The sequence below is a fragment of the Sorex fumeus genome, unplaced genomic scaffold (genome assembly GCF_029834395.1).
Source record: "Sorex fumeus unplaced genomic scaffold, SorFum_2.1 ptg000034l, whole genome shotgun sequence".
NCBI classification, from domain to species: domain Eukaryota; kingdom Metazoa; phylum Chordata; class Mammalia; order Eulipotyphla; family Soricidae; genus Sorex; species Sorex fumeus.
Window position 1 is genome coordinate 32,758,206 of NW_026606091.1, and position 23,481 is coordinate 32,781,686.

The 23,481-nt window shown below is 46.0% G+C and overlaps 1 protein-coding gene across 1 annotated transcript in view; it reads right to left on the reverse strand.

Annotated features, from left to right (window-relative positions):
- Window positions 1-23,481, reverse strand: part of GABBR2 (gamma-aminobutyric acid type B receptor subunit 2) — a 352,729-nt gene that overhangs the window by 131,069 nt on the left and 198,179 nt on the right. The window contains exon 6 of the mRNA XM_056117153.1: window positions 14,763-14,963. Coding sequence (XP_055973128.1) covers window positions 14,763-14,963 — 201 coding nt within the window. The remainder of the gene's footprint in view (window positions 1-14,762; window positions 14,964-23,481) is intronic.

Sequence of the window (23,481 nt, forward strand, 5' to 3'; positions counted from 1 at the left end):
GGTGTGTCCGCCTCCATCCTCCCCGAAAAGAGACAAATTGTACGAAGTGGTACCAGGAAATGGTGCTAGTTGTTGCTGTCAGGAGGAGGGAAAGGTCCCGGTGTGGGTGAGTGGGTTGTTAAGCTTGGCCGCCTACTAGCTCAGGGTGACCTGTGGTCCATCTAGGCTGCAGGAACTAAGGTCCAAGGATAGGCCATTTAGGCTGTTGCTAATTTCCCCCATCGTAGGACTGCAAAAACAAAAATAACACCAAAAAGTATCCTTGCCTCTATATTTTCTGAACAAATGCTGATAATTACTTTTTCAGGATAAATTCCCAGAAGTACAATTGCTGAGGCAAAGTATGTAAAAAACTTAAACACTCATCACGCATATAAAGGACTAAAAAATTTTCCCCAGCTATGGAATGTTTAAGTCCCCACTTACTTCCCTGAATCCTTGACAACAAAAGGCATCTTAACTTTTGAAATGATGGTCAGTTTGTTTGGTTAAGAAAAAAAAAGTCTCCTTTTAAGTTTAATTTGCATTTCTCTGATTAATTATTAGTGAGAATGCCTTTCAAATATTGATGGAGCCATTTTTTATTTCTTGTGGGTGCATTTCCTTTTTCTACCGTATTGCCATGGAGACAGTCTACCCATTCAATGCTTTGTTTTTAAAGCACTCCGATTATTTTTCCATTGTTTTTAATTTGGTTATGTTTTCTTTGATTTTCCAAATGTAATCGAATCTATTTATGGTTGCCCATTCAACAACTGGCGCTTTAAAAATTACCTGAGTGTGCATTTCTCAAAGTAATCGCTGGAAACAAGGAACAAGGCCCATTTGACATCTCTCCTGGACGTGCTTCCCAGCCATTCCCTAGGTACGGAGTGCTGCCTGGGTCTGTCTTCTGCTCAACCTCAGGATTAGACTCAGTTGATATTTCCAGTCTTTCGTGCCCCAGACCCCCCAGAATACGCCACTGGGGGTATTCCCCCACAGAAACCAAGTTATAGAGGTTAGGTTCCAAGGCTAGCCCACACAAGATTGCTAACCCACACATTTCCTAGGACCTTCTTCAAGCCCAGTGCAGAGCTGAACACTCCCAGTGTGAACCCCACAGGAAGAACTGGTGTGATATTCTAAAACGTCTTTGATAAAGTTAACTGGGAATTTGTTGTGTTTGGTGAGGGGAAGAGGATATGGGGCCTCACCTGGGGGTACTCAGGACTCACTCCTGGCTCTGCATTCAGGGGTCGCTCCTGGCGGAGCTCTGGGAACCATAAGGGGTGCCAGTGCAGTCACATTCAAGGCACGTGTCTTAACCCTTGCACTATCTCTCTGACCCTCATTGGAAATTTTGTGTGTATGTGCAGAGCAGGGCATTGGAGATTATGTTGGTTGTTCAGTGGCCCTGGGGTCACTATAAGCACTCCTATATATGTGTGTGTGTGTGTGTGTGTGTGTGTATACACACATTTTTAATGTATGCCACTTCTAAAAATACCTATTGTTTTTTCCTTTTTGTAAAACCACTCATTACCCAGGGAAGGAGATAGGGAACATTGAAAGTATAACGGGGTGGCTCATTTCTGCGTGGGGGCTGCTTGGAACAGGACCAGCTGTGGCTGAGCCCTGAGAGGTGACCCCGTTCTCACTATCTTTGCCGAGTGACGGCCCCCACAGTCTAACCCAGGCTATCCATCATCTTTCCAAGGTGGAACCAGCGTAGTCTCCCCTGGGCAAAAACAGAGACAGCTGCAAGAAACTTGCTCACAACCAACCGAGAAACAGAAGTAATTGCTGTTTTCAAAGAGGTCCTCCAGCCAGTCAGGGCAGAAGGCTTTCTTCCGTGGTAACACTGGCACCGAGTGCTGATTAATGAATGACTCCTTCTCTGAGGCTAGGTTTATTGTGAGATGTGAGTATCTGAGAAAGTAACTTTATATAGCTTGTCCCAGAGACTGACAGGTTGTGCTCCAGCATATTTCTGAAAGGCAGCTGTTGGGATGGGAACACATTTCCCCACAGAAACCAAGTTATAAATAGAGGTTAGGTTATGAGGCTAGCCCACACAAGATTGCTAACCCACCATGTGACTGAACAGTCTGGGCCCATCATTCCAACAGAACCGATAGAGAGAGAGAGAGAGAGAGAGAGACAGAGAGAGAGAGAGAGACAGAGAGACAGAGAGAGACAGACAGAGAGACCGAGAGACAGAAAGACAGGAAGAGAGAGAGAAAGAGGAGGGAGGGGCGAAGTGAGAATCCCTTGTGAAGTTTTTGGTCCCAGACTTGAGGGATGGGGAGACTCTGAAGCAGTGCTCAAAGGCTCCGGTGTCATGGACCCCCACCAAGGGATCCTCAGCCAACTAGGCCACAGTTCAATGAAAGGCCTGAGGATATGGTCCTGTGTGCCTAGGGGTTATCTGGGACACCCCGGCAGTGCTCTAGGACCTTCAGGGCCATCACCAATGATGCTCAGGGATGAAACTGGGGCAGGCCACATGCAAGGCATGCGCCTTAACCCCAGTGAAATCCCTCCTCTGGCTCCGACTCTATTGCTTGGAAGGTGCTGGTTCCTAGACTCGGGAGCCTGTTAAAAAGGCAGATGCCAGGGCTCTAATTTTGCTTTACTGTGTCTTGAGATAACCCAGACATCTCTGGTTTAATCTTCTAAAATCATAAGACTCTATCAACCATTTGCTGCTGATTAAATTCCCCCTACAAGCTGATGATTCAATCTTTTCAACAGCAACTTCTGGCTGGTGCCTCTGTTGGGGAACGGACCATCACTCTAGGCAGAGCCTCTGTCCCTAGCAATGCCTGTTACCCACAGGATAGATCTTCTGAATATGGAGTCGACATTCTGATAGTTCAGGAGTATCAAGGCACGAAGGTTGTCCAGCCAAGATTGTGGAGGGGAGGGAGCCATAGAATAATGAGCCTGGCATTCTGACTGGCATCTCTCTGGGACTTGGTCAAGTGGGTAAGGTGCTTGTCTTGCATGCAGCGGACCCAGATTATACCCCCAGAACTCCATTTGGTTCCCTGAGCACTGACAGGAGTGACCTCTCACAGCATAGCCAGGAGTAGTAAGCTCTGAGCACCTCCAGGTGTAGAGCCCCGCCCCAAATTTAAAAAAATAAAAGAAAGGAAAAGACTGGCATTTCTACTTGAAATATTTGCTAATAAGTAAGCAGGAGAAGGATAACATGAGGAAAAGAAGTGATGGTTAAGAAGGTATATATTGAGGATATTGGTGGTGGGAAATGTGCACTGGTGGAGGGATGGGTGTTTGATCATTGTGTGATTGCAACCCAAACATGAAAGCTTGTAACTATCTCATGGTGATTCAATAAAATTATTAAAAGAAAAAAAAGAAGTTATATATAAGGGGCTGGAGCGATAGTACAGCGGGTAGGGCATTTGCCTTGCACGTAGCCAATCCGGGTTTGATCCCCAGCATCCTATATGGTCCCCCATGTACCGCCAGGAATAATTCCTGAGTGCAGAGCCAGGAGTAACCCCTGCGCATCACTGGGTGTGATGCCCCCCAAAAAATCAAAATAAAATAAAATAAAATCATTTTAATAAAAATAAAAGAATGTATATATAAGTATCCAGCACCTCCTAGTAATGAGAAGACAAAAATGTGAATCCAGGGCCAGTAAATACCCCATGATTTCAGTGAAGAACACCAAAAGGTAAAGACCAGAAACGAGTAGCAACTGAAACATATCAGGTTGTACAGAATCTAAAATCAGGCCTGAAAACATAACTTTGATCGAATGAGGTTGATCTGCCCATATTTTGCCTGCTTTAAAATTAAAAAGTCTTCTTTGGCAAAAGGTAATACCACCTGTAGCCTCTATAATTTTTCATTTTATTTATTTATTTACTTTATTTATTTTTGCTTTTTGGGTCACACCCGGCGATGCTCAGGGGTTACTCCTGGCTCTGCACTCAGGAATCACTCCACTCCTGGCGGTGCTTGGGGGGACCATATGGGATGCTTGGAATCAAACCTGGGTCGGCCACATGCTATCACTCCAGACCCTACTATTTTTTTATATCCAAGTTGTTAGTCAACCTAACCAGGTATGCCATGAAATAGAAACAAATGATTTTTTGAAAAGAAAGGAAGGAAGAAGAGAAAGAAAGAAATAAGCAATAGAAATAGATTTATAGGTGATACAACTCAACATTAACAAAAAGCTTTATGTGTTCAAGGAACAGATTAAAGATAAATAATATTTCCAGAGAACTAGAAGCTATGGAAGAACAAGGATACAAAGAGATCTTAATCACTTAATCACTTAATCCCCGTTATTCATCGATTTACTCGAGCGGGTGCCAGTAACGTCTCCATTCATCCCGGTTGCGTGCTAGCGTAGCCCAATGGTATCTGTTCGTTCTAGGAACATGCAGAGCCTCAAACCGATCATTCAGGGTCTTGACGAAGAAGTCTGACCATCTTGTAGGTGGGCGTCCACGTGATCTTTTGATGTCCCGTGGAATCCAATCAGTAATGGCTCTAGTCCAGCGGTTGTCTGTAAACCTCATTACGTGTCCAGCCCATCTGATTTTTGATGTCTTGGCAAATGAGACAGCGTCCCTGATTCTTGAGCGTTGACGAAGATCAGAACTCCGGATTCTATCTCTCATTTGAGTGAATCGTGATATTCCAAGCATAGGTCTTTCGATTCTTCTTTGAGAGACCCGAATAGCGTTCTCATCCTGTTTTCGTAGGGTCCAGGTCTCTGAGGCATATGTTAATGCAGGAAGAACAGTGGAATCAAAGAGATGTGCTCGTAGCTGGAGGTTCTTTGTCCTTTTAGTTATTTCTTCAACGCTCTTGAAGGCATTCCAAGCCACTCTCTTCCTCCTGCGCAACTCAGGTGCCAGGTCATTCATCATGTTGATTTCTCGACCTAGGTATATATAACTGTTGCATTCGGAGATGGTGGTTCCGTTGAGAGCGAATGGAGCGTCAGGAACAAGGCTGTTTCTCATAAACATTGTCTTCGTAAGATTCAGCTGTAGTCCGACCTTTCCACACTCATGCTCAAAGTCGGCCAGCATTTGTGCCGCTTGGCTGATGCTTGGTGTTATTAGAATGATGTCATCAGCAAAGCGGAGGTGGTGTAGTTGCCGACCATCTATCTTTACTCCCATGCTTTCCCATTCCAGTCGTCGCATGATGTTCTCAAGGGTGGCACTGAAGAGTTTTGGTGAAATGGTATCACCCTGCCGAACCCCTCTCTTGATATGGATGATTACTTCTTATACAAGTAATAAGTAATAAGAAGTAATAAGAAGCGCGACTATTTATTTACTTTTCTCTAAGTTTTCAGGGTACCTTAAATATCCAACCCGCACGGCAGAGCCTGGCAAGCTATCCGTGGTCTATGCCAAATAGACCAAATTGATATGCCAAATCCAGTAATAAATGGATCTCATTCCCCTAACCCTGAATACAAAGAGAAATTATAAAAATATCACTACGAACTCAACTATGGGTGAAGAAGTAGATCAGTCACAACACAAAGTAGGTCTGTGAACTGGAAGATTAATGGTGACTATTCAGACAGGAACACAAAGAGGGAAAAAGGGAGACAAATTGGAAACTGATATAAGAGATATGCAGTATATGTTCAAAATGTAGAGCTTATATATATAATTAATATCTTGGAATGAGTTGGAAGAGACAAAGACCAGAAGACATACTTGAAGAAACATTAGGCTAGAATTTCCCCCCAAATACACATCAATTTACAAATGTATAACAGTCAGTGAACTCTAAATTCCTGTCATGAGTAACTTCACTTCTGGGGCTGGAGTGATAGCACAGCAGGTAGGTCGTCTGCCTTGTACGTGGCCGACCGGGTTCGATTCCCAACATCCCATATGGTCCCCCGAGCACCGCCAGGAGTAATTCCTGAGTACAGAACCAGAAGTAAGCCCTGAGCATCGCCAGGTGTGACCCAAAACGCAAAAAAAAAAAAAAACCAAACCCAAACAACAACAACAAAAATACCCAAAAGAGTAACTTCACTTCAGCACAGCATAAAAAAATTGCTGATGACCAAAACAAATCCTTTGTTTTTGTCACACCCTGCTGTGCTCAGGGGTTACTTTTGGCTCTGTGCTCAGGAATTCCTACTGGCAGTGTTCCAAGGACCATATGTGGTTTGGGGGATCAACCACATGTAAGTCAAGAACCTTAGCCTTGCACTAGCTGGCTTGCCCATAAAGAGAAAATCTCAAAAGCAAGTCGAGAAAAAATAATCATTACCTCTGAAGAGCAATAAAAGGTCTGACAGATGACTTAATAAAAAAGCCAGAAGAAGAGAGTTAAATGACATATTTCAGTGTTGGGAAAAAAAACCAAAACAAACAGACTACTTAGAAATTTTGCCTCTAGTTAGACATCCCTCAAAATTAAAGGCGAGAGGAAGAAAATTTCAGCCAGCCAGAAACCGAGAGAACTTATTTCCAGGAGACCCAAAGTGAAAGACCAAGAAAAGCTTCAGGCACAAAGGAAATGATTATAACCAGAACAGAAAATACAGGAAGAAGTGGAAACAAACGGGAAGTGTAAATATGTGGAAAATGACATCAAGGCCAAGTCAGAAAAAAAAATCTTAAAACAGTAAGAATAAAACTTCCATATGACCCAGCCATTCTACTTCATGGAATCTACTTCCCAAACACTAAAACATCCATTCAAAAGAGATATGTGCACTTATGTTCATTGTAGAGCTTAATGCAATAGCCAGGATATAGAGACAACCGAAATGTCCAATGACAGACAAATGGTTAAAGAAGTTGTGATGTAGATACACAATGTAGTACCATGTGGCTATAAGAGATGAAGCACGCAGTTCACTGCAACGTGGAGTAAAGTTGGAAAGCATCGTGTTAAGTGAAGTAAGTCAGAGAAAGACAAACCACGATGGATCTCACTCTTCTATGGGATACAGAGAGACAAAACTAGGGAACGGACGGTTATGAACAACGACAAACCCTTGGCCTTGGATTGCAGAACTGATCACCCAGCATAGTGGGGAGGAGAAAGAAATGAAGAGTGAGCAAGAGGTGACAGGGACAATCATGTCGGGTCATGGACACTTTGGTGGTGGTAGGGTGCAGTGACTGTACAATGATACCAAATAATTTAACACCAATGCAACAAAGATATCTAAATGTCAATGATAATTTTTAAAAAAGCAAAGATGAAGGGCTTACAGTACTAAGTATCAGAGCTAATCACAAGCTTCAAATAATAAAGATGTGATATTGGTTGAAGGAAAATAGTCAATGGAAGGGATCAGAAATTCCAGAGACAGATTCACGGTACAGATACAGTCATTTAAATGGTTATAACAGTGACAGTGTAGCTGGGCGGGGGGGCCGGCGGGAGGAAGTGGGGGAGGAGAGGGAGGGTGATGGACTTTTCAATAAATGGCCATGAATCACTTGGTCATTCATAAGGAAACAAAACAAATCTTTATCTCACCTCAGACCACACATAAAATCAATTTCACATGGATTCTACAGTCAGTAAAACAAAACCTCTAAAAGACATGAGTGAGAAATATTTTCATCAATATGGCGAGCACAAATGCTTACAGGACACAAATAAGATGCATAAACTGGGCAGGACTAGATTAGGAATTTACACCTCGCGAAACCGAATGCTTAAAGAGTGAATAAGTAAGTTACAAAATTGATATATATGACCTTTCAAAGATTTGTATCACGGGTAATGAACTTGTATCACGATCCTCCCGTTGTTCATCGATTTGCTCGAGCGGGCCCAGTAACATCTACATTGTGACGCTTGTTACTGTGTTTTGGCATATCGGATACGTCACGGGCAGCTTGCCAGGCTCTGCCGTGCAGGCGAGATACTCTCAGTAGCTTGCCAGGCTCTCCTAGAGGGACAGAGGAATCGAATTCGGGTCGGCCATATTGGCAAGGCAAACGCCCTACCACTGTGCTATCGCTCCAGCCCTTCAAAGATTTATACCCAGAAAATAAAAAGCACTTCAACAAACCAATAAGAACATAGGAGAAAATTCAGTTGGAAAAAAAAGGAGTGAAAGACTTGACCAAGCAATTTCTAGGATATGAAGACCATTAGTTATAAAAATGGCCATTCAAGATATGACAGGATGTCCAATTTCATTAGTCATCAAGGAAATGCAAATTAAAACTAAAGTGAGATAGCACCACACACCCACTTAGACGGGCTAAAATTAAAGAAACTGACAATATCAAATGGTGGTGATCATGTGAACCAACCAGCACCCTCCATCAGCAGCTAGTGGCTATGTGAATTGGTACAACTACCTTAAAGTTTTGTTTGGCAGTGTCTACTAAAATTGAGCATATGCATAGCCCATGAGTCAGAAATTCCACTTCTAAGTATGCACTCAACAGTAATTTGCACATATACCCACCAGAGTGAATATAGGCATAGGATACCTAGAAATAAATCAAATAAAATATGCGTAAGAAGTCCACATTGAAAATTATGAAACATTTTAAAGAGAAATGAATTAAGGCCTAGATAAATTCAGGCACAGTCAAAAGTCACAGACTGGAAAACTATTATATATTATATATACATATATATATATGCAATATGTATGTGTGTGTGTGTGTGTGTGTATATATTTTTCTTTTGGTTTGGGACCTACTTCTGACTGTGCTCAGGACTACTCTTGGCTGTACTCTAGGAACTATGCCATGTCAAGGGTGGAAACTGAGCTTTTTGCTACTGTTTTTGACATATCAAATATGTCATGAGTAGCTTGCCAGGCTCTGCCGTGCAGGCGGAATATTCTTGGTAGTTTGCCAGGCTCTCTGAGAGGGGCAGAGGAATTGAACCCAGGTTGGCCGCGTGCAAGGCAAACGCCCTACTCGCTATGCTATCACTCTGGCCCAACTATGAGTAACAGGAGATAAATGAATAAACTCCAACCCCAATCACTTATGCCCCCCCGCACCCTGTCCCCTGCCACATGCACACACTCATGGCCTGATGGAAGGTTGGTGGCAAAGGAGACATAACAATGCAACTCTGGAAAAGTCAGAAGACGGAAGTGATGTAATAGGATAACTGCCAGAAAGACTAATCTGCCCTAAATCTGAAGGTTCTAAAAAAGGGCCTGGACCCATCAGAGGGATCAGTAAGATTCCTTCACACCGGAAAGGAATTTCAAAATACGTCCCAGGAGATAGACCATAAAGTGCAACTCAAACATGGTTTGTAACAATAAAAATCTAAACAACGGAAGAGAAAAAAAAAAGATGACTTCCAGCAATGAGCACTAAAGGGCAGCAACTGTGAGTCTGCTACTCATGCCTTCCCCTGCCCTGTCCACCCTCCTCTCCCCTTCCTTCCCCTTGCCTGCCCTGCCTCTCATCCCTGCCCTCCTTTCACCTTCCCTTCCACCTTCCCCACTTGCCTCCCCTCCCTCTCCTTTCCTTCCTTCCTTTTCCTTCCTTCCCCTGCCCCCTTCCCTTTTTCTTGTCTTTTCTCAGTGGTGCCAGGGCGTTACACATAGTGCTCTGCCTCTGAGCTAATACTCCCCAGGCACTAGAATTCTTTTTCTTGACCTGGGTGGTGGTTTCGCAGGCTCAATTTTACTGAAATGAAAATGATGCTTAAAAAAAAATAGGGGCTGGAGTGATAGTAGGGTATAGTAGCATAGTCGGCCTTGCAAGCGGCCGACCAGGGTTCGATTCCCAGCATCCTATATGGTCCCTTGAGCAATGCCAGGAGTAATTTCTGAGTGTAGGGTCAGGAATAACCCCTGTGCATCACTGGGTGTGACCCAAAAAAGCAAAAAAATAAATAAATGAAATAAAATCCTAATTCTTTGGTCTATTCCTCATCACATGACTTAGTCTTGTGCCTCTTACCTTTGCTTTCTCCTATTCTCAAGGCTCCTGTGGTGAAGGAGGGAGAGATTAAGACTTGTTGAGAATCTGTTGTGGATATGGCACTCTGCAAGGAACCACCTTTATTGACTATAAAAGATACATGACAGCCTTGGTCCCCCTGAAGAGAAATAATTTCAGGCAGGTTAAGTGACTCATCTGATACATCCAATCACTACTATGTTCACTGCCTATAACTTAAGACAGTGACTTACATGATAGTTTCTTTATTTCTCATAAAATACATCAGAAATAGGATGTTTCAGGGCTGCCATGGTAGCTCCACAGTGTAATCAGGGACCTGTACTTCTATTTTATGCTCTACCCCACTATCCTAGAATGAAGTTTCCTCCTCAAGGCTGCCTCTTGATCCAAGGTGGCTGCCAGAATTCCAGCCATCCAGTCCATATTTCAGCCATCACAAAGGAGAAGGAAAAAGAAGGGCAAACTCTTTCCTTGAAGGAGTCTTTCAGAAGTCCTAGGGGGAAAACAAAAACCTTCTACCTTTCTCATTTGCAAGACAGACTCCAAGCTGGACCTAGCTACACGGGAGACCGGGAAATGTTTATTTCCATCTGGGTGGCAAACATACCTAGAGTAGGGTCACCAGGGGAAAGGGGGGTTATGGGAGCTGCCATGGCCCACGAGTCATCTCCCAGCTAGAAAAGGTGGGACCAAGGTTACATCAAGCCAGTGCCCTCTTGCTGTGGCCCTCCCCAAACCCTGAGATCCCTCCTCCCCTGACCCTTGGTCAAGCTGTCTCCTCCCGCACTGATGCAACTTCTGAGGAAGCAGAAAGGAATAGGAGTTTGGGGGGCTGTAGAGGAGCAGAGAGACAGCAGTGCTGTGAAGCCCGACTCCCAGGGAGAGTTTCGGCCTGTCCACAGTCCCTCCTTTCCTCCTCTCAAGAGCCCAGAGCTCCCTACAGACGCCACATTCTTTGTCACAGAGACCCAGCGAGCTGGGCACAGCTTCTCCTGGATCGTCTCCCCTGGTCTGTGTTTGCTCCGGTTCCGCTGTGTTGATTAAACAGTGAAGGGTGAGCCCAGAAGCTCCTGGCCAGCAAACACAACAAATCTCTTCCAAGTGCTGTTGGCAGTGGGCTGGGGCCACCTCTGAGGTCCCCCATGAGGGCTGCGATTCCTGGGCTGTGTGAACAGCTGCAGCTGATGCTCTGGTCCAGCGCTGGGTCTCGGCAGGGTATGTGCCTCCAGAGAAGAATGTCCTTCTCGCAGACGCTGAGCCACGATCAGTGCCCACCAGGGAAACCTGCCTCAGGCATGGGCCCTGGAGCATGAAAGAAGCCCAGCCTGGAGATAACAGAGCCCAAGTAGAATGGGGGTGGGAGCTTCAACAAGGAAGAAGAGCAGGACTGCAGAGTTGGAATGAGCGCCCAGATATTCTGGAAACCTCTTGTGTGTGCCCCACATAGGGAATTCCAACGGGAAGGGGCTGCTGGCAAGGTAGGGGGCGCATTCTACCCCCGTCGGAACCCCTGTGCGCCTGGATGCATGCCCGGTGCCAGAGACAGGCATGTGGAAGGGGACCCTGGGAGAAAGCAGTCCACATGATGTTGCCTGACTATCACTCCTACCAGGACTGACCATTACACCAAGCTCACACTCTCCCAGAGCCAGACACTGGCGCCCTGGCCCTCAGCTTGTTGTCATGGCCTCCATCTCTTATTTAGTTGAGGACCTTCACTAGGAAAGGTCCCCAGGAGTTCTCTGATCTCATGGCTCATTTCCAACAGAGGAAACTAAGGTCCAAGCTGAAGTACCAGATTTGTGGGTAAGAATGGTGAGACCATCACCCCTGGATCTCCCAATGACCATGGGTTACTGAAAACCCACTCTAGCCAGAGTCCATTAAGAATTGGGTGTGCAAGTGTTTGGCATTCTCATGCACCCCTGGGTCCTGGCATTAGTGCAGCAGCCCCTACCGGGTCTACTGGATGTGCCAGGCAGACACAGATGCAAGCAATGTTTCTGGTCTCTCGAGAACATCCACCAAGAGGCTCTTCTTGCAGGCTAGCTGGGAAAGTTGGCTGGTGGCTAGGCCACAAAAAGGGATGAGAGCTTTATCAGTGCTGGGCCACCCACACCCCCAGAACAGTTGGTCAATAGGCGCAAGTGTCCAGGAGCAGCCGAGCCTGGGAAAGAGCTTGACCCATGAAATCCAGGCAGGGCCAGGTTCTGAGAGAGGCCAGAGAGAGGCTCCCTCACAGTTTAGCAAGATTCAAGGGCCAATATATGTCACACTCTAATGCAATGCTCCAAAAAGAATCCCACCAGTCCACGACAACCATATATCAAAATGTTCCAAGAAGACAAGATCTGAGCTTTCACAGCAGGGAATGCCCTCATCTTGGTGCTGTCTTCCTGTCTTCACGGAACTTTTTGTTCATCATAAATAGTTTTGCATTTGAGTGTTACAAATTAATGTGGTGTTAACACATTAGACAAGAAAATAAAAAGAAAAAACCACCTTCATCACTGAAGTTTTGGGTGTCCTCTTATATTTGGGCCCTGGGGCCTGGCTGTCGTGGATCTGTGAGTTATAACTGGAAGATGCTGGGGGCTGAAAGGGGCATCTGCCAGGATGTGGTTATCTCCAGCAGGACCTGTGGGTGTGTGGGGAGTGAGGGGGTGCATTTTGAGGGAACTGGAGGGAATGAGGGGAGGTGTGTGCTCAGCAGCTGGGAAGGGCTGGAACTGGCCTCCAGGCTCTGAGCACCTTGTAATCTGGAATAATGTAGGAAATTTTTTTCTCTCAACTCCATGAGGGCAGGAATGGGGCCTCCTGCAAACCTGGAAACTGCTCCAAGCAGAGAGCCTAATTCTGTGGCCCCTGGGGGCACCCAGGAGCCAGGCAGTAGCCCCCGCCATGCTGAGTGGGTGCCCAAGTTGGCATGTACAAAGCAGATACAGACTCAAAAGACTTTTCTGGCATCTCAAGAACTTCCACCAGCGACTCTTGCTAGGTTGGAGTCTCACCAGAAGAGGTGGGACGAGAGGGGCCTTCACCATAGGATGAAGTGAACATCCCAGAAAAGCCCTTAAGTGTCCCATTCAGGGGCACAGCAATCTGGGGGGCTGTCAGCCCCCTCACTAGCCCCCAGCTTAAAAAAAACATTAAAAAGGAAACCCAGAGATCTGTGGAATGGTGTTGTCAGGTTGAGCTTCCTCAAAAAATAGAATGCACAAAGAAATTATTTCTCCCAAATGCTTTCCAGGCCCATAGCTCTCCACCCTGGTCCCAGCCATGCTTCTTGGAATGTTCTGGAGTCTTCCTGTGGTGGCTCATACCCTGTCACGTGTCTCCACAGCTCTGCTGTGTGATCATGTCCATCACTGTTTTTTCTCAGTCCCTTGGCTTACATAATGCCCTGTCTGTCATCAAGGGACTTTTGCTTGGTTTCTGTGTTTCTACAAAATTCATACTATTTTTAAAGTATAGGGAACCCCTGAATTTGAGACTCTTTTAATAAAGTGCCAACTTCAACACCTTTCAAAAATAACACTTCCTGAAATAAAAAAAAGCTGCAGTTACTCATTATTCAGCATCTCCCAAACTTTTCTTTTATACTCATCGATTTCTTTTTGTGTGAAAATAGTGTCCCCCTTCCCAACATTTTCTAACCAGAAAGTTTTCCCACCATCTCTGAGGTGTTGGCATGATCTAAAGCATTGTTTACAGAATGTGTTTCTAATGATTTGCCATTTGGGAGAACAAATTCATACATCATTCCTGTAAAATATAATCAAATATATATATATATTTGATTCCATTCCTATGAAGCTTACTCTTTAACCAAGGGCTATCTGAGCTGAGGAACAGGAAAGAAGATATGTTTGGTTGTACTGAAGTTGTCCAGGTGGTTAGAACTGAGGTCCTGGGGGTAACTCTCTTTGCGTTCCAACTGAGGGCTCCTGTTCCCTGATTCCTGATTGCTCTTAGAGAAATGAAGGTTTAGGAAACACCTTCATACTGCCTCATTCCCTGGGTCTTTCAGAAGCCCCTCGAGATAGACAGGGCAGGGATAAGAATGGGAAGAAGTTGGGGGCTGAAGTGATAGAACAGCAGGTAGAGCAGTTTCTTTGCACACACAGGTAACTCAGCTTGTTCGATCCCCGGCATCCCAGAGTCCCCAGAGCACAGCCAGGAGTGATCCCAGAGTGCAGAGTCCAGGAGTTAGGCCTGAGTAGCGTCCGGTGTGGCCCAAAAACAAACACAACAAAACAAAAACAACAGGAAGACGCTGGGTCCTGTCCCAGTGACGGGGGTGGAGGGCACCACACAGCAGCTCTGCCCCCAGCCCTCTCTGAACCCCAGAGGAGCATAGGTCATCAACCTATGACCCCTCACTCCATCAACGAGGAAAGGGAGAGCCTGGCACTGGAGCACAGGGCCACAGAAACAGGTGCCTGGCTGGTTGACAGCCCACAGCTCCCCACACTGAGTGAAGCAGCCTTTTCTCTCCCGGGCAGACTGGCACAGGACTTAGCCTCAGCAGAGGCCTCCCGAGGGACCTGACAGAACAGCCTGGCAGAGTCTGAGGTTGGGGAGAGAGAAGTCATGCCCTCTTCCTCACATGCACTGTGTGTGAAGCATCTCACCTTTGATCCCCATCTTCCGCCAGTCAGGGATGCAGGAGAAGACTGGGAGGGAGGCTCAGAGAGGTCAAGTGATGGGCTGACACTCACATGGCAAAGACCAGTACTAGATCGAGGCAATTGGGGCCCAGATCACCTGGTCAGATGACCAAAGGAGAACAGGCGGGGTGGGGCGGGGGTGGTGGCCAAAGGGGCGGGACAAGGCACTGACCTTTCCTGAGATGGTCTTGATCTGCTTGGAGCTCAGGGGCTCAAAGTCCACACCGATGTAGCCCTCCATGGCTGCGAGCAGGTTCCTCTGGAGACAGTGGGAGGAGTTGGCCTCCGTGTGCACCTGCTCCCACCACAGAGGCTCGTACCAGCCGGGGATGATCCACTGGTATTTGTTGCCGAACATGTTCTCCTCATAAGCCTGCGACAGAGAGAGAACATGCATGTGAAGGCACCGGCTCAGGCTCTGCTCGAGACGGTGCTGTGAAGGAGGGGCAGACGCGTTCCCTCTCCGCTGAGGATTTCCTCTCTCGACTGCTTGCACGCCCCCTCCTTGTAATCTCTCCACGGATCCAAAGTCGTTTAAGCGAGACGTGGATAATAAAATAACAGTACATGACAGAGGAAACAGGACAGCCTGGGAAAATATGAATTATCGTATGTTGGCGGGAGGCAAGGGGAACAGAAAGTAGAAAAGTCCTCCAAAGATTCCAGTCCTCTAGTTAATTAAATGTGTATTTTGCTACTGTTCAAGAGTCAAGGGCAATCAGACTATTTACTTTGATTTATTTTTGTTATCGATAAGAAGTAAACATTGATTTATTTTTATTATTAATAATAAGAAAATATACTAGCTCTTGAGGGAGACAAAATGATTTTGAGGCTTTAGCCTTTTGGGGTGGGGGATAGGATGGGTGGGGGGCAGAGAGATAACACAGCAGATAGGGATCTTGCCTTGCATGTGGATGACCAGGTTTGATCCATGGCACACTACATGGTCCCGAGTGATGCCTGAGGACCAAGCCAGGAGTAATCCCTGATGTGACAGATCCCGATCCCATAGCCATATGTGACACCAAAACAAAACAAAATAAAAGTCTCTTGTCATATTAGTCAGGCTGGCATCAGAACAACAGCACCCCTACTACAAACAGATTTCACAAGGCAACTTTTCCCTATATACTTATGAAAATATGAGACCATACTTTAAAACTTAACCCACCAGGAGCAGTTTTGCAAGTAGCTGGACAATTTGATCTGAGTAAGCAGTGTAGACAAGATGCGATCTGTCAAGCTGAGCAACTTCTCTGGATCTCTACCCAAAGCACAGTGCACATAAATCTAGATCTTAAAAAATTTTTTTCTTGACATTTGTATGACTTAAATTTGTGCGATTCTCATTCACATTTGCTCTGTGAAGTGACCATTGCAGACTTGATTGTCCTCATACTAGTGAAGAGGAGACTGGAAATGAGAGATGGAAATTTAGTTTCCCAAAGTCACACAGCCAGAGAGAAAAGTCAGGCCTGGAAACTAGAGTTTGCTCATTCTAATGTGAAAAGGCACGCTGCTGAAGAAAAAGTCGTCATTTTGTTCTGATGTGTTCATTATTTTGTTTGTTCTTTTGTTTGAGGGCCACATCTGGCCATGTTTAGATGCCACTCTTACATTCTGTGCCAGGGATCAACCCACAAGCTTGCATATCAAGCTTGCGCTCCAGTCCAATGAATTAAACACTCTCCAGCCCCAGATTACATTTTTTTCTTTTGCATTTTAGTGAACTTAAAAAAGGTGGGGTTTTTTTGCTGTTGTTGTTAATTTATATTTTAATTGAATCACCATGAGATAAACAGCTACAAAGTTGTTCGTGATCAGGTTTCCATCATACAATGTTCCAACACCCATCCCTTTACCAGTATACATTTCCACCACTAATGTCCCCAGTTTCCTTCTTGCCTGCTGCCTTGCCCCTGCTTGCCTCCATGGCAGACACTTTTCTCCCAGATTACATTCTTAACATGATGATATTGCACCAGGAAAACCAAAATAGCTCAGCTGCACCCAGAAAACCCCAGCTGGTAAGGGCGTCATCTCCTATCCAAATCAGGTCCCAGATGAAATCTGTGAGTGGACGTCACACTCCCAGCAGGAAGCGAGTCCCTGGAAACGACATCAGGGAGCAGAGGAGACGTCAGGCTCTCAGCACACCAGGATGGACTTGGTGCATTTTTTATTTTTTAATTAATTTTAATTTAAAACACTGTGATTCCCAAAGTTGTTCACTATACAGTTATTTCAGACATTTGCTGTTCCAACACCACCAGTGTGACCTTCCCTCCATCAACATCCCCAAGTTTCTTTCCTAATCCCAACCTGCCCCATTAGGCATGTAACAAATTTACTTTAGCTTGCTTATTCCAGCAAAACTTTACAAATGGCAAATAGAATGCCATTCAGAAAATAAATCAATGATCAGAAAATAAATCAGTAAGAACCAATTTGCAATCCTGACCTATGTAAATAAGAAAGTTAAAACCATTTAATACAATAGAATAAAAGAACTGTGTACTTTTTACTAATTCATTTCCCCACCCCCACCCCCACCCCACTCCTAACAAGGGCGTTTTATTCTTTTCTTTTTGGCATCCTGTTCTGCAGCATCTTTGGTCTCTGGGATGATGCACATTTTAGGATGGGCAGCTGAAACTACCTTGCGATTCATTCCTTGGGGCGCCACCTCCCATAGGGAATGCTGGGTTGGGAACAGGTCAGACCATGCCCTGTGCATTGCTTGGTTTGGACAGAGGCAGCGTGGAGGGTGGAGAATGGCAGGGTGGCTTCTGCAGGAGGCTCAGCAAGGCTCTGGCTGCCCTTCTCCTTAAGTCCCCAGCTGCTTGGGACATTCTGCCCATTTAAGAGTGGACCGGAGCCCCCAAAGACCCCGGACACCAGAGAAAATCTGCTTTTGAGTCTCGGGGGCAAAGGGGGCTCTGCCTTCCATCCTCCTTCTGGGATGGTTCTCACTGGAGGCCCAGGGTGGAGCACCAGGGTAGATGGCAACGAGAACAGTGGTTTCAGTCCCTGAGCAATGGTTCAGTTCACAGGGGAAAAAAAAGTTGGAAAGCACTGAGTTAGAATGTCTGTCCGCAATTCAAGCTCCGATCCCATCTCCATTTCTTCTGCCCATTGGTTCAGCAAAGCCTCTGGAGACTTATTATAAAACCCATGGGGGCCGTTTTGGACATTGTGGTTTGCAATGTTGATACCGAAAGTCAACAAGAATATCCCTTAACCCTCAGATCTTTTTTTTTTAAATTTTATAAACTAGTTCATAACATTTGATTACATTTGATATTCAAACACCAATCCCACCACCATTACACCTTCCTATCACTGTATTTCGGATGTTTCCACCCCCAACCCCAATTCTTGCCCCAAAGCAGAACTGAAATAATTTATTCATTTATTTTGTATTGTCTGTTATGAAAAACTGCTGAAAATGCTCCCAAAAAGTTTCCTTAGAGGAAAGAGTGTGGAGGTTGCTATATTTCACCCAGGGGCCACCAAGCCCTTCTATAAGAGGTCACTAACATGTTGTTAAAGGTTGAGCCTCGTGTGCATGTATATTTATGTGTATATATATAATTATATGTGTGTGTCACTAAAAAATATTTTCTTCTAAGATTGGTTGCCTCCTACTTTAAACCCCATCAAATATGGTGCAGTACTGGATGGGTGGTGTGAGGTATGAGTTGTTGTACAGTCGCATTTGTGGCCATGCGGTCCAGGAATACGTTCATTTGTGGGTGAGGCTTGGCCCAACCATGTGGAGAGCGGCCATGAGCATGGTGGCGATTGAGTTCTGGAGGTTTTAGGCTGCTGGGGCTGGGTCCCTTGGGGTGGGAAGGAGTCTCATTCACCCCCCTCCAGGGTGCCCTGAATGCAACAGCTTGGTGCTGGGTCTGGCAGCATGATTATGGCGTGTGTCAGGTTATAACTCTCAGATCTTGTTCAGCACGATCATTCCCAGCTATTATTCTCATACTGGTTTCTTCTCTATCTTACCTACCCTCTGCCCCACATACCCTTGTGGTAGTTCTAACCACTGACCAGTCTTCCTTTACCCCTGTTTTCCCTGGATAAGGCTACTTTTGAGTAAGTTGAATAGCTAAAACAAACCAGAAAACAGAAAAATATGCTGATATAAAAAGTGCTCTAAATAACAATGCTCACAGTATTTTTATGAATGCTTTAGGAAACATTCTTTCTATACAGTGATTATATTTATCACTAAGCTCTTAATACCAAATTATTTGAATGTTCCACATTCCACGATGTTGTATGTTTTTCACTGCCTGGCATATGTAAAAGGAGTAAATTTTATGTAAAAATTCATTTATTTCTTTAAAAATCTATGATATAGCTAAACTAGACAGCAGGTAGGGTACCTGCATTTACACAGCTGGCCCTAGTCTGAACCCTGACATCCCAGATGGTTCCGAGCACCACAGGAGTGAGCCTGAAGTGCAGAGTCAGGAGTCAGCACTGAGAGCAGCCAGTATAAAACCACACCCCCCAAAACAGTGATACACAGAATACTGAGATATAATTAAAATTCAGGTAACTGACTCAGGTAATTAAAATTGCAAAGCAAATACAAAATGAAAACAAGTCCACGGTATAACAAAAAGCAAATTACCAATAATTTTCAAGAGTATGGTATTTTTCAAAGCAATTAGGTAAATGTACTGGCACTTTCAAAAAGATCTAACAACCTGATATAGATTAATAAAATTTTAAAAAAAAGATGTATGCCACAACCTGGTCTTCTGGAGACAATAAATTGAATATAATTAATAAAAGAAAAAGCCATGGGGGCAAGAGTGATAGTACAGCAGGTAAGGCACTTGCCTTGCATGCAACCAACCCAGACTCAATCCCTGGCATCCCAGATGGTCCCTCCTGAGAACCACCAGGAGTCATTCCTGGGCACAGAGCCAGGACTAACTTCTGAGCATCGCTGGGTATGGCCCCCAAACAAAAAAGCCTTTCCACTATCTTGGAGGCAGTAATCACAGGTCTCTTCTCTAAATGTGAAGATAAAGAACTTTCATCTGCCTCATTCCAGACTTGATACTTATTGTAATATGGCCTTCAAGCAAACTACCTTAAAATATTGCCCTTATCATAATACTATCCCAATCAAACCTGCTGTATAAAAACAAAGAGAGACGTCACATTCAGTGATATAGCAAAGCCCAGTTCAGGGGCCTGAGTGATAGTACATCGGGTAGGGTGTTTGCCTTGCACGAAGCTGGCCTGGGTTCGATCACCGGCATCCCATATGGTCCCCCAAGCACTGCCAGGAGTAATTCCTGAGTGCAGAACCAGGAGTAACCCCTGAGCATCTCTGGGTGTGACCCCCCCCCCCCCAAAAAAGCAAAGCCCAGTTCAAGCAAAGCAGGCCGTATTCTATGTTTCCCTCTAATGAAAAGGGTGTATTCTACCACTCTACCCTCACCTTACCCCATGCAAGAATAATTCCTAATCCTGGCTAGGGACCAGACCTTTGGACAAAGGGTCATCCCATGATCCTTGGTCCAGGGGGTCCAGATTTAATGATCTCAGGGCTCCATGAAAAACAGAATTTCAGCTTGCTTGCTTTCCCGCCCTCCTTCCCACCCCCCCCCCCCCCCGCCCTGAAAGAAACAGCTCTATGGAGTTCTTAATACGTGTACGTGCATGTGCATTTATATACACGATTTTATCTTTGTGTAGGCCTTATGAGGTATGTGTTATTGTCTGCATTTCACAGATGTCATACAATTGAGGCTCAGAAATTGAGGCATTTTATCAAGCCCAAACAGTGAAATCAAGGAGACAAGATTCAAAATCCATTTTTGAATTCACCTCTCAGCAGAACAAAGCAAAACTTGGGAGGTAACTTTCTCCGTCTGACCAGCTGGAGGCAAGAAGATATTAGGGAACCAGGTGGTCAGATGCTGAGGCTATGTGGTCTTCTGGTCAACCACAGAGCGAGCCACATAACTCTCGAGGGCAGAGACGCGGTTACTCGGGATGCTGCGAGAGCAGCATCTTCTGGCCCTGGTCTGTGTGAGCGAATTTCCCAGAAAACACAGCGGAATCCATTGTTCGTTTGGTTTGGCTTTAGGGCCACACTCCTTGGTGTTCAGAGCTTCCTCCGGCTCTTTACTCAGGGATGACTCATGGGATTGTATGTGGTGCTCGGAATCAGAGCCAGGACGCTGTATTCAAGGTAGGACAAAACCTGCCGTATGATCTCACCAACCCTAGGTTGGTCCATTTGAATGAGAGCACACTGCATATAAGACATTAGTCAATTGCAATGGAGATAAAGTCCATCAGTATCCCCTCCCTCCCTCCCTCCCTCCCTCCCTCCCTCCCTCCCTCCCTCCCTCCCTCCCTCCCTTCCTTCCTTCCTTCCTTCCTTCCTTCCTATGGAACCAGGTTTCCTTTAGGACAGGTTTTATGACAGAGCCACATCTCTGGCCCTGACAACTGATCTTTTAGGGAAAAAAATCATATTCCAGCAGCATGATAATTTCTGCCACACAAGGCGAGTCGCTTGCATAAGTGCCTGGGAACGCATTTCTCGCCTCCATGGCTGGAAAGCAAAGCCAATCCTCCTGAGTGGGTAGAAGAATCCAGTGAGGTGTGGTGCACCCCAGGCCTGCCAGGGATGTGCCAGGAGCTCTCCAGCTGTGCCTTCTCACTGTCTCCCTAGGGTCCCTGAGAGTGGTAGTTGACACATCTGTTCCCCAAGCAGTGCTGTGCCCCGGGTTGCTCTGGGCATGGGGAGACTGGCTGACACTAAGAGACCCCAGACCATTTGGGGCTCACATCTTCGGGTTCTTCTCTCCTCTCTGGCACTCCAGGCCAGACAGTGCCTTCTCACCAGCAGGGCCCTCTCCTTGCTCAGAATCAGGGGATTCTCAACGGCCAAGAACTGGGAGCACAGTAGAAGTGACATCTGTACCTATATGTTCATTGCAGCACTGTTTACAATAGCCAAAATCTGGAAACAACCCAAGTGCCCTAGAACACTTTATGACTAGTTCAAGAAACTTTGGTACATCTACACAATGGAATACTATTCAGCTGTCGGGAGAGATGAAGTCATGAACTTTGCTTATAAATGGGCAGACCTGGAGAGTATCATGCTAAGTGAAATGAGTCAGAAAGAGAGACAGACAAAGAAGGACTGCACTCATTTGTGGAGTATAAAACAACATAACATGAGGCTGACACCTAAGGATAGTAGATACATGGGACAGGAAGACTGCTCCATAGCTTGAAACCTGCCTCATGAGCGGAGGGGAGAAGGCAGATGGAATAGAGAAGGGATCACTAAGAAAATGATGGCTTGAGGAACCGGGATGAGAGATGTGTGCTGAAAGTAGATAAAGGACCAAACATGATAACCTCTCAGTGTCTGTATTGCAAGCCATAATGCACAAAAGTAGAGAGAGAGAGAGTATGGGGAACATTGTCTGCCATGGAGGCAGGGAGAGGGTGGGAAAGGGGGGGCTATACCGGGATATTGGTGGTAGGGAATGTGCACTAATTGAGGGATGGGTGTTTGATCACTGTGTGATTGTAACCCAAACATGAAAGCTTGTAACTATCTCACAGTGATTCAATAAAATTTAACAACAACAACAAAAAAAGCCAGGGGCCGGGTGCTATGTGGTGAGCAAGCCAGCAGGTTCAAAGACAAGGACCACAAGTCTTTCACCACCTCGTCCAAAACAGCTGCCAGGAGCCTCCGAGGCCTCTATTCCAAGGTCTCTCTGCTTCCGCAAAACCACAAAGGCTGGAGCTTTAAGTAGCCACGACACTTGTTTGCCTCTTTGGCTGGATGGGCAGATCCTGGAGAATGCAGTGGTACGAAGCAAGCCAGGAAAGCCCCTTCCACGCTGCCCGCTCTCTGGACCTTTACGAGTAATTAAAATTTTTTACAATCTATTTATTGAAAGAAAGCGGGATGGGTTTAGAGAAGCCCCTGGATGGATTCTGTTTGGAGCAAGCAGACTGCAGTGGCAGCGGGCGGCCACCTATGCAATCACTTGGCTCCGCTTGCTCCGTTTTTCCTCCTGCTCCTCCTTTTGGATGGCAATGCTGTTGTTACCCTCAACGGACAGAGGACACATGTGCCATCAGGCAGCAGACACACCTGCCCCGCGGTGGCACATCCTGTCCTCTGTCCCGCATCCCCACTGTGAACTAACGCGGGGTATAGAGTGCTCAGAGCCCAGCCTAATAGGCCGTTTGCCCACTGATGTCATCTTCACTGCCATTTTTTGCTGTCCCACTTTACAGATGAGAAAACCGAGGGTCGGCAGTGAGCTCACATTCTGTCATGGAGGGAGCCGTAGGTTGGGGGTTCAGAGCCAGGCATGCTGAGCCCTGAGCTCAAGGCTTCCCCCGTGGCCCCGGAGATGCCCCACCTAGTAGCCCCCGCCCCTCCCGGAGCTCCGCAGGACCAGGCAGCGCCTGTCTTCTCCTCAGCCTTGGGGGAGAAAGAGCCCCTGCGCCATGGCTTCCATCTGCTCTCTCCCTGCACCCACACCCTTTTTTCTTTTTAAGTTAATATTTTTGGTATCGGATGATCATGAATTACGGGTTCCCAGTCTCTTCTCAGTGCCTGCGCCACTCCGGAGCCAGCCCGGGCTTGAGGGTCCAATCAGAAGACTCCTGGTTCTCTGGACGCTGCTCTGGTGCTGGGCACTCAGAGTCACCCCGAGGGCCTTGGATCTACACGCACAGGACTAGGCCCCGACTCCAGCTACCCACCCTGGGTGTTAGCAGACCCACTGGCTCCAACACGACTCCCCATGGGGACCATTCCATTCCATTCCATCTTCTAGGCAGTAGTCAGTGTCGGGAAGCTTGTTTGC